This window comes from Cupressus sempervirens, chromosome 1 (genome assembly GCF_028749045.1).
Source record: "Cupressus sempervirens isolate cs-2001-9-10 chromosome 1, ASM2874904v1, whole genome shotgun sequence".
NCBI lineage: Eukaryota > Viridiplantae > Streptophyta > Pinopsida > Cupressales > Cupressaceae > Cupressus > Cupressus sempervirens.
In genome coordinates this window covers 839571520-839583313 of record NC_143118.1, presented here as the reverse complement: position 1 = coordinate 839583313, position 11794 = coordinate 839571520, and the positions used below count along the sequence as shown (strand labels likewise).

Here is an 11794-nt window from a genome sequence, read left to right as displayed (position 1 = left end):
GCTAGCACGCTGAAAAGCATAAACAATCCACAAGTGTCAAGTGACACTATAAGAACACAATTAAGAACATTAACATTTACTGATCACAGAAGGATACATTCATACAACTCACAATATAATTTAGTTACGAACAACAAGGTTTCCACAATGGCACATAGGGATCAATTTCGTTCCTCCATCGGGTTTCTTGGCTAAAATATCCTACACACTCATTGCACACATCAGTAACCCCATAAAATCACATGCACATATGTATATACATATCAGGGAATCACATAAATTAAAACATACATCTTTCAAATCAAATCTGGATTTCTCTCGTCCTATTCATATTCTTAATCATTAAAATTTCATAATCAAAGTGTTAATTTTGCATTCACTTACTTAAATACACAAGTTCATAAAGCGTTAAATGACGAAACCAAATATCTGAAAGTAAACATCACACAACATGAAATAACATAACATAATATGTTCAGTGTATCCGATAGTGTCTCGATGTATCGAGTCATAAGTATCAAAATAATAAGGTATCAACTATGCTACAAAGGGTCAGGGCGAGGCCTCACATCCTCCTCCACTAGACATGAACTTCCTCTTGGAATTCATCAAAGATAAGGGTACTGAAATTGCATCCGTGTTGCATCCTCCCATGAAACTGTGACCTCATCGTAACAATCCCACTCATCAAGTAACAACTATACAAGACTCCCTCAAATACTATTGTCAATATCAATTTACTAACGAGCATATTACTTTAACAAAAACTTTCCCCCTCAAGATATGTAACTTAAGATGAAATGTAGAGAACCTCTTCTTTAACTTTGGTCGCAAACTTATCAAACTTAGAGCATTCTAATTATTAATTTTTTTTTTTTTTAAAATTGTGTGTTTTTGCCGCATAATTTGGGCATGACACCCTGTTGAACACCTAAGCAACAGCTGATTTCACGTGATCTTGAATACCACACACCATATTTGCAGGCACTGCCACATCAATCATTTTCGGATAAGCAAGGTCAAGATCTGCAAAAAATGCATAAAGTCAGAAGCAAAACAAGAAATTCCTGAGTTTTGATAAATAAATTTCCAGAGGTATAAACTTTCTTGACATATTAGTAAAAATATGCAATTCAAAAAGATAAATTTAAGTAGAAACTATAGAATCTGCTAGGGAAAACTTGAAAAGGATACACTCACTCTCCATAATATTCTTGAATGTTTCCTGCATATCATCCAACATACACAACTTAGTTTTGTATTAATATTCCGTCTAGGAGGAAGTTTTCCCATATGCAAGCAAACAAGATTCTAAGAGTATGAATGCAGCTTTACCACATCCTTTGTAAGCCGGGGATTATGCAGTGATTCTTCCCCTACGGTGGTAACCTGCCAAAAAAATTGAGATGTGTTATTTGACTTTTCGTTATTACTTCTTGGCCAAAAACTGCTTTCATTGCAATCTTTCACTTGCTGAAATTTGTATCGAGAAGTGTTTTCAGAGTCGCAAGTAAACAGATATGGATACAGAAAATTTCAATATCCCCAGATACGGATATGGCTGAATATGGCAATTTTATAAAATAGACATATATCCAATTATTTACATGTAAGGGTGGGTGTGGGTGAGTGTATAAAAGTTTACATTTTAGCTTATAATATTGAGATTTTTATGTTATGTTTATGGATGTTATGATTTAAATATGGGTACCTGGTGTGAATATGTGCACAATTTTTTAAAAGGTTTATATAAATCCTAAATCAGATACTGCAACAAACAGTGTAGTGGCATATTGTATCAGATATGGCCCAACTACTGGCTCATCTAAATGTGTCTTGACATTTGAATACAGAATCAGGGCCACATCTGGGAATATAGAATCCATATCCTGTAACCCCAATACGCAAACGGATAAATATATCCAGACAGAGCGGGAATATCCAGAATCTCTGGGTGTTTTCTTCTCTGCATCTGTAATTTTAAAGAGCAACACTTGATCAAGTATATGCCATACTGACATTCACAAAAATTTCGCCAAGTATAAAAATAACTGATAAGGCTAAAATTTTAGGGCCCATGCAAGAAGCCCATCATCACAAAGTTGAACAAGATGTTAGAACTGATATTAAAGTATTGAAATGTCCTCATTGAGGCTGCAAAAAATGTGAAGAGGAAGTGAAGACTTGAGCAAGCAGTGGTAGCAGATATGACATCAGACAAGGGAATGGTTAAAGCATTGAAATTCGGTTTTTTCCTGTCTACCTGTTATGCTCAATTTATGATTTAAAAATTAATCAATGGTTTTCACATTTTTGAGCAAGATTGGTGCTAGCCATATGGTTCATAATCCAAGCATCTTTAGAAATTATTGTGTTATTTGAGGGAAAAGAAACATTGAGTAGTATTTGGAGGAATGAATCGAAGGCTTTTCATTTGATAAATTATTCATATTTTAATCCATTAATTTCTTCCTTTGTCAAATAATATATTGTTATGAGTGTGGCCCAATAAATTATCTTTCTCACACCAGTCTTAAGATTTATAGATTAAACTCTGCTGCAACAAAATAAGAAAATATGCAATGATGCTCTACTTATTTAGCAGTACTCCAATCACTGTAATGCAACAGTCATGCAATGGTAAATATTATTAAATATCTTACGGGAAATTCACTAGACTAACTGAAATCTCATGACCATCTTCAACTATTTGGTGGCAAACATGAAATGGACTACAATCCAAGTAGAATCTGGAACTGAAGGAAAGATAAAAACATGTAGTTATGTTTTCATCTTCACTACAAGTTACAACCTACAGCTCATGCATAAGTTCCATCAAGCCAGAACAACATTTCAATTCCTTGAAGGATTAGAAGCCTAAAATGCACCAGTATGGATTTCAAAACATTGTAATAAAAGTAGTTTTGTATACCCACAAATATGGCATTTTCCGTACTGCATCAAAATTTGTAATACACAATGTTGATAAATTGTTTTTTAATATTTTATTGAATGCAGTGTCTAAAGAGAAATGGATTTCAGATAAATATATACTTACCGTATGCCCTTTGTAATCATGGGCAGGGAACAGCAATGTGTCAATTGGTAATGTGAAAATCTGAAACATAACAAATACTCTCTAATGAGAATAGAACAAAATATCATAATTACCATTGGTTGGAATAAATCACTGTTGAGATTTATTACAACTAAAGATGCCGATAGTTTGTTTCCTCACCTGTGAGTGTACAGAGTTGTAAAGTTGTTCTGCACTTCCTCCCTGACATGAGATAATCAGCACTATCAGGAATTTCACACATTACGGATAGTAAAAACTCAAAATAAAACAGATATGTTAAAAATATGACAAAAATGCATGCTAAAAATAGTTTTAACTTAAAGACAAATCGAAATGTAGGCAAAGGCATGATAGATTAACCAGAACGGCATACAGATTTGCCATTAACCTGTACTATTAAAGATAAACAGTGCTTACATCTCTAGAGTATAGGCTATAGCTATTAAACGGATGAAAATAAGATTTCACTAAACAAATTTACTCAAATTAATATTTAACAAAAGGAACAGAAGACTAAGGAGAAAGTTGCAAAAAATGTCACTGACTTCAGCCCTTGATTTTGAGGATTTACCTTTCCACACGGAAGTGCCAAGGCATAGTCACTCAGAGAAAGTTCCATGAAGTTATTTCATAAACTACAAGCGCTTAATGACAACCATCAATGGAAATCAATCATGTCCACAAAGACCAACTACAGTGAGGATGTTCCCTGCCCTGTGTATTGAATAAAGAATTGATTTTCATGTAAACGTGCTTCAGGTCCTTTGAGGGATCAGATTAATGACTTCTGAATGGGTTCATCTCATCAATATTTCATGAGGAAATAAGTAAATAAAATCAAAATTTGCACAATAAAGCAAGCAATCTCATGCCCATGTAATGTTACATATGAAGCTATCATAGAAGTGCTTGTATATTGACAAGAAAAATGGTCAAAAGATTTCAGTAAGTATATAATGAAAATGGAAAGATAAGTGTCGATCAAATTTGTTTTGTTGACTGAGATATGGTTAAACTCATCATATCTCTGATGACAATAGCATGATCAAAACAATGTAGCCATATAATGACAAGCGTCTTGAAAAAGATAATGATGAATAACTACAAATACTACCCATTTTACATGATAATTCTGTTGAATCAAGAATCATGTGAACTTGCCAACCAATTTTCAAACATGATACCTGATGTAATTTGATTTGCAAGGAGATAGAGAAAATGGTCCCCGATGTGGAACAGAATCTTCTTTGACCTGGTTATTCTCTATGAAGCCCCAGGTAGAACTAGACTATTTCAAGTTTGGTTGGAAGATACCAAGAACTTGAAAAAAATTAGTAAAAATCAATCATGCCAGATGATAAAATAAAACTATTAATCCTAGAGGCCAAGAAATCCTTTCCATCCCCTTCCATAACTACAATTGTGCATGAAAAGTTCCCATAAATGAACACAAGGACACACATACATAGTTGCAAATGGATAATAAAAATCCAAGAGTTCATTTAAAAATGCTGTCACAAGTAAAATTTACAAAGAAGTTTCAAGCATAGTTAATAGAGCTTTCTATCTCTTAAATCATAGCCTCATGATTCACAGTATATTATTGAAACTCAATCATATTATCAATCACAAAAATTCTATAAAAGTTAGGACAAAACCCACCTGAAAATCAGTCCGTCCACAACCACGTACCAAAAGTGCATCTCCAGTGAATGCCATTCTGGGATTAGGCTGAGAAGGTCCTTCTCCTGTTACATATGTCACGCACCCTTGTGTGTGACCAGGAGTAGGTCGAACCTGCAGATCAGTAGTGCATGAAGTGAATATGATTTTCTGTGGTTGTGTTGCATATTAAGACATTATCAAATCACAAATAGCATTCCATTTCTAATAATAGTAGATCTTCCTATTTGTTTTGATTGCTAACAACAGGCATGTAAGAGAAGTCCGTGACAAACAAATACATGCTCTGCAGGAAAGGTTCAAAACCTTTTGGCATTGCACCTAGAGTTGCTTTCTATTTAACAATGGTATCCCATCTTTCCATTCAAGCTGGGACTCAATATATTCTAAACTTGAAGACGATGAAATCCTATATATGAACAAATAATTCACAAATCGGGCAAAAGTTTAAAAATGGGTATATTGATGAGATAAGTAACATTTAACATGGATCAGCTCTGTACTCCATAACCCAAAGTTCCTATGTGTATTTCACTGGATCATATTTCAAAACAAAAAAATATAACAAGTATGATCTGCTTCTACATTTAAAGTTTAAACAATTTCTTCACAACATGATACACACTGCTAAAATGCAAATGCTATCAAAATCACAGTTATATATTGCGAAGGTCAGTTAGCCTAAAGCTGATGGAATACTAATAAGGGATTTCAAGTCTATGCTAATAAGGAGAGGAATACACGAAAATGTGGAATACTATTAGCAAATTGATAAAAAGTAGTGTTTATCACTTTCTTAAACGCCAATTTCGAACCCATTGTATTCCTAGAATCCTAGTCATCAAGTAAATTAGAGTAAACTAAGCGATTTTTTATAACACTCGTTACTTCATTGACTTCATGACATTAAAAGATAAGCTAGTCCATTTTAATATCACTCATTTTGGTCATGGTGTCTACTTTCTCAAGTACCATTCCATTGAGTGTATGATTTAACAAGTTGTTTCGAAGGGACATTAATATGTGATGCTTCAAATTTGAAAAACTTAACCTGCCCTTATTCTCTTCTCCATGGCAGAACCTCTGCAAAAATGTCTCCACGTTTAGCTCAACAGAATTTTAACAAGATTAATGAGAAACCAACATGCCATGAATTGTTACATAGGAAATAACAATCAAAACTAAACTATAGGCAGCTCATGGGAATGTATTTTAGAGAAAGAGACGTAAAATGCACTGCCTTCCACTACTCTTCTTTAATATCATTTGAATTGTTTGACTTGATGAAATCTTATGGTTAACTCATCCTTTTTGAGCAAACCTTACCACACACTCTCTTCTCCATATCAATCCCACCCTATGAAGTAATATTGTAATATTTAGCTTATAATGGTCATTTAAATCGTTTGGTTAGTTCAGTTAGTAACTTTCTATTCTGTCTTCAGTTCTTGAACAATTATGTTATGGAAAGATATTCTTGTAATCCACTATATAAGGAGTATTCCTCTCCTTTGTTTAATATAACAACAATCAACTATCATTTCACACTCCTGCTATTCATCATGTGTTCTGAACTCATTGTGATAGCAGGCACATAGGCATGTTTAAGGAAATGCATGTCAAATGAAGTCATAAAAATAATGTAACGATGTGCAATTTTTTTCTCAAGTGGTGAGTAACAGAAGCACAAGCATGCAATTTCGGTACTAGGGTATCTTTCGACTCTACCATGTCTTCTCCATGTAAGATGTGGTGTCTCAGCTTTGTACTTTTGAAATGAAAGTTATTCTGGTACAATGATATGGGATGGATAGATATGATGCCCACAACAAGTCTTTGAGCCATGTCTCCATAGCCACTTTCATAATTCGTAAATAAGGTTCAAGCATGACACTGCAACAGCAAGAAAAATGAGAACTGCAAAAGATTCAGGGTCATGGTTGACAGTGGTGTTGTTTTGAGATCAACACATGATGATCAAAGAAAAACGCCAAAACATTTAAAGGAATCGGATTAGATTTAAGAAACAAATATTTGCGAAGTGGTAAACATTCAAGATAAATCCGACTAAACAATTCTGAAATTCCCTTTGGAGAAGACTCAATGAAGAAGAAGAGTTAAGCAAGGCTAGCAGCTTTGTTTGAAACAAAGGCTTCATTAAAGACAATGGAATCAAAGAAAGTGTGTCGGACACTAAGTAAGTAATGAAAACCAATCTATATAGTTAAAGCAGCACAAATAGAGTAAGTTGCATTGACAAACAAGAGCAATTATTAGCTGGTCAAGATTAGCATAGAAGATGAAGAATAGTGCATCAACATGCATATATAAAGTACTTGTTTCAATGAAGTACCATGCTCAATTTACCTTGAACGGACCAAAAAGAAATAGCAGACAGTTTAAATACCTGAGATGCTTACACCAAATAAATGTGTGGCTTTTGGAAGTTTCAAAGTAGGGCTTGTTTAAATTAAAACAATAAATTTTAATTTGGCAGGTTCAAGTATTGTTTGGAGGCATCATAGTTTCATGGAAGGCCAGATTAAGCAATTTAAAATTGGAACATTGGATTCTAAGTGTATAACATAACTTGCACAAAATCAGAATCTAATAGGAACTTTGCTGCTAATAGTTGAGAATAATAAGCCATTTCAAATGAGCAGAATTCTTCAATAAGAATGAAAATCACAATATAATGATCAACTACTACTCACTACCCACAATATACACCGTACTATTGCCTCAGATGCCAACCAGACCAACCAAACTACATATATCAGACTATAAATGTTTAAATAACTTAATTAGGGGTTATGCTAGTCGCAAGTCAGCTAGATATGTCCCAAAATAATTAATGGGTTAAGTGTGTGGGATGGCCCCCTCTTTTGAGAATATCAGCTATGGAGCTTTTACACAAAATCTTAATCTTCCCAGATAGTATTTTCAACTGGACAACTCTCCCACTTAATCAAATGCTCATACTATTTCCCTTGTATCAAGTTCCAAAATATTTAGCTAAACATAAGCTCTAGTAACTCAATTTGGGCTGAAGTTCTTTGTCCAATAACCTGCTTCAAGTCATGAACGTGGAAGACTGGATTTATTTTTGTTAACTTAGGTAACTCCAGTTTGTATGCCACACTGTCAGTCCTCAACAAAACCTTATTAGGGCCATAATACTAGGGTGCAAGTTCGATATCCTTCTTTTATTGTTTTAGTGACATCTCCGTGTATTCTTGTAATTGCACAGATCCTAATTCAAGTTTGATATCCTTCTTTTATTGTTTTAGATCGGCTTGCGCTCCATTCTATACCATGGTATTGCCAAGTTCTCACTGAGACAAGAGAGTACCTCTTGCTAGTGTTGAATGTGCTCTTTGACTAATCTAACATTTGGGTGTACTCACAATGAAGAGGTGATTGATGGTGGATGGTAACCATAGAATGCCAAACATGAAGACATTTTTAATGAATAGTGAAAAGGAATGTTATAATACAATTTTGTTAATGGCAGTCATTGTACACATCTTATTTATCTAAAATTAATCATTAGAGATAGCACTCCAAGAACTTGTTGACAGCATCAATTTGTCCATCTTTGCAGGTGATATAACAAGCTATAAGCAAGTTGAGTGTCTGGACGTGGTATTAAATCCATCCAAACCTAAGTTGCCGATTCGGGTTTAGGGACAGGTTCGGGTTTGAGTTCAGGTTTGTGGGTTCAAGCAAAAAATAAAGAATCCCATTTGGGTTCGTGGGTATGTGTGTGTGTGTGTGTGTTTGGTTTGGTTTGTGTTTGGTATGTACGTGTGTATGGTTTGGGTTCAGATTTTTTTTTGTGTGTGTATATATATATATATACAAAAAAATTAGAGAAATGTGCATAATTGCAAAACTAAGTCATTTCATGGTATGAAAATATGTTGCTTCACCATTGATCAATGACAAATGTCAAAGATAAACATTAAATACTCGCTCATTAATCTATCCTCATGATTGTAAAGAAAATTATACATTGAATTACTAAATTGCAAAACATTGACTAGTTCATCAAATAATAAAGTTTCAAACATAATAATAAATGACAAGTGTTTAGTAAGTAGGAGATAATTTCCACAGCTAGTCAAATTGTGATATGAATATCAGGATTTAACTGTGTGATTTTGAGGAAACTTTGCAAGCAAATGGGGTTGCAAGCTTTGGGTTTAACTATGGAGGAAACTTTGCAGTTAAGCGCGCTCAGGCTGGAGTAGTACTGGGATGGGTGACCTCCCGGGAAGTCCCGGTGCTTCACCCCTGTGAGCATCACCTAGATCCAATGAGTGCTAAGTGTTCCATTTATTCTCATGAGAGATGGATTCATGTTGAATCACTACTCATGAAACATGGGTCATCGAGTTTGACTCAAAATCACACAGTTAAATCCTGATATTCATATCACAAGTGTTTAGTAGTTTATCAATGATCATAGTATCAAATGCTCTTCAAGCGTCAGAAGGGTTGTGCATAGTTGCAAAACTAAGTCATTTCACGGTATGAATATATGTTGCTTAATCATTGATCAATGCCAAATGTCAAAGATAAACATTAAATACTCACTCATTAATCTATCTTCATGATTGTAAAGAATATCATACATTGAATTACTAAACTGCAAGATGAAATTGCAAAACATAGACTAGTTCGTCAAATAATAAAGTTTCAAACATAATGATAAATGACAAGTGCTTAGTCGTTTATCAATGATCATAGTATCAAATGCCCTTCAAGGGTCAAATGAGTCATCAAAAATTGAGGGATCAATGGCTTCATAACTGGCTGTAACTATATCTAGATCCTCATCACTGGAACCCAAACCAGTTCCACTAGTCCCAGATGCTGCTACATTATCCTCCTCCTCAACATTAGAGATTAGATGAGTGAAATATTTTTTATTAGGTTTCTTTTAGCGATACATAAATAAAGTATTTTTAAAAACACTCTTTAAAGTTGTTTTATTTCACATTTTGGACCCTAATGTCCGAGCCTTCCCGGGCTTGCAGTGGTTCTCTCAGGTTCGCTACAGCGCATACCTGCGAACCCAGAGTCTAAAATCCGGGCCCTACCCAACCCACAGCGAACCCAGACACAAATACAGACCCATACAAACCCAGATCTGAATCTGGGTGGCAGGGTGCGAACCCAGTAACACAGATTCAAACATTACTTGTAAACACACAGGATCAGAATTGGTTACTAAGATTTTTTGAGTCTCGTGCAGCTTCTAAATGATATCCATAAATGCCATCACTCTAATCCTTGTTACCAATGGGTGACAGGGCACAAAAATGTGCATGTGGTTAATCGATCAACAACAACCATGATTGTACTAATAAACAACCATGATGCCATCTTTTGTTAGACCTTTTAAACTTGTGACGAAATCCAGCATATCTCTTGCTACCTCTCACTTGAAATGGTTAGGAGTTACAAAAGACCTGAAGTCTTAATTGTCTCCCAATTACTTTGCATACCGAGCAATCTGCTACAAATTCCTGAGTGTCCTCTTTGAGCTCATCTCAAAAGAAATCTTGCTTGATTATTTTAAGTCTTCAAGAATCCCAAGCGTACCCCTACTGCAGATACATGTAGTCTTTCCAAAGTCCTAAACCTAAAGATTAAAATCTTACATAGATGCAACCTATCCTTGTATATGGAACCTTTCCTTTCCATACAAATTTGTTTGACACACTGACATGATGTTGGAGTTTTTCAATGAGAATCTGAGTATCCATGTCCTCACTCTTCTCATGCATCATATACCCAACATGCCTACGATATGGAAATAGCATACAATAGCGACTCTGTGGACTCATCACTCCTAGATAGAACATTAGCCACAACATTCTCCTTTTATTTCTTATATATGATATCAAAGTCATGTGGCCCTTTATGATCTTCAAATGAATAACTCCATTCCAAAAGGTACAAGAATATCTTGATCTGTAATATCTCCCTAACTGTAGCCTAATTGAGGAGATATTATGGTACTGATCATGCTTTAGATGCTAGATGGTTGAATAATGTTAATGATTGCAGGAGGATCTTTGGTCCTTTTCCTTGAGCACACTTTCAATTTGGGGATTGGTGTAAAGTGTTATCTCATTTTTGTTTTGTGTCTTTTGCTTGTCGGTATTGTTTTAGACATGACAGAGTGAGGTGCTTCCCTGAGGCTGGGATCTCTGGGGCTATGAATACTTCAGTTCCTGCTCCTTCGTTGCATGCAGATGCCATGGCGCATTTGAGCATAGTTTCATCTAGCAAGGAGTCCTCTTCCTCTAAGGCTTTGCACAAAATCAAAGAAGTCAATAGTTTCATCTAGCAAGAATCCCTCTTCCTTTATGGGTTTGCACAAAATCAAAGTGAATGGTTGTTTGGAAAGATGCCAGGGTAATCCTGTAATAGTGATTCAGCCAAAGGCAGTCTCAAAGGATGTAATTTATGTGAAAAATCATGCTCTTATTTGTGTTAGTAAAAAGATTTGTCTTTTTGGGATAAAAAAGAAAAAAGACCACTTTAATCCAGAATTAAAGATAAACTGTGACTAACAATTGGAGAGATCACTGTTGTGCCAGTGATCTCTGAAATTTAGAGGTACAGCTCACTCTTCTGATGTAGCCTGATTTAGGGGTATGCTTTTAACCAGAGAGAAAGAAAGGCATGCCTTTTAACCCCAGAGAAAGAAAGGCATGCTAACATATGTGCATAATCATGACACAGAAGTGATGACAACTTTAGAAACAAGGGGAATAGAGATAATGACTCAAAGATCACTTACTTAGCACTCGCAAAGGAATGTCATATGATGAACAAACCCACAGTCTGATATAACAAAGTGATAAGCATCAAGGAGCAATTGCAAAACACAAAGGAAAATGATAATCAAAATGAAGAGCAAATGAATGCAAAGAATCGAATAATTTCCTTTAGTTCTTTAACAAAACTAGAAAGTTCAAAGACTCCTTTTCTCTGTTACAACAAAACATGTCTAAA

At 34.9% G+C, this 11794-nt stretch overlaps 1 protein-coding gene across 1 annotated transcript in view; it reads right to left on the bottom strand.

Moving 5' to 3' along the window:
- Nucleotides 1-426: 426 nt before the first annotated feature.
- GLY3 (glyoxalase II 3) overlaps nucleotides 427-11794 on the bottom strand; it is a 67871-nt gene continuing 56503 nt past the window's right edge. The window contains exons 4-9 of the mRNA XM_089791188.1: nucleotides 4742-4876; nucleotides 3239-3280; nucleotides 3059-3118; nucleotides 1336-1389; nucleotides 1201-1225; nucleotides 427-1026 (exon numbers count right to left, since the gene is read on the bottom strand). Of these exons, the coding sequence (XP_089647314.1) occupies nucleotides 932-1026; nucleotides 1201-1225; nucleotides 1336-1389; nucleotides 3059-3118; nucleotides 3239-3280; nucleotides 4742-4876 (411 nt within the window). The 3' untranslated portion in view covers nucleotides 427-931. The remainder of the gene's footprint in view (nucleotides 1027-1200; nucleotides 1226-1335; nucleotides 1390-3058; nucleotides 3119-3238; nucleotides 3281-4741; nucleotides 4877-11794) is intronic.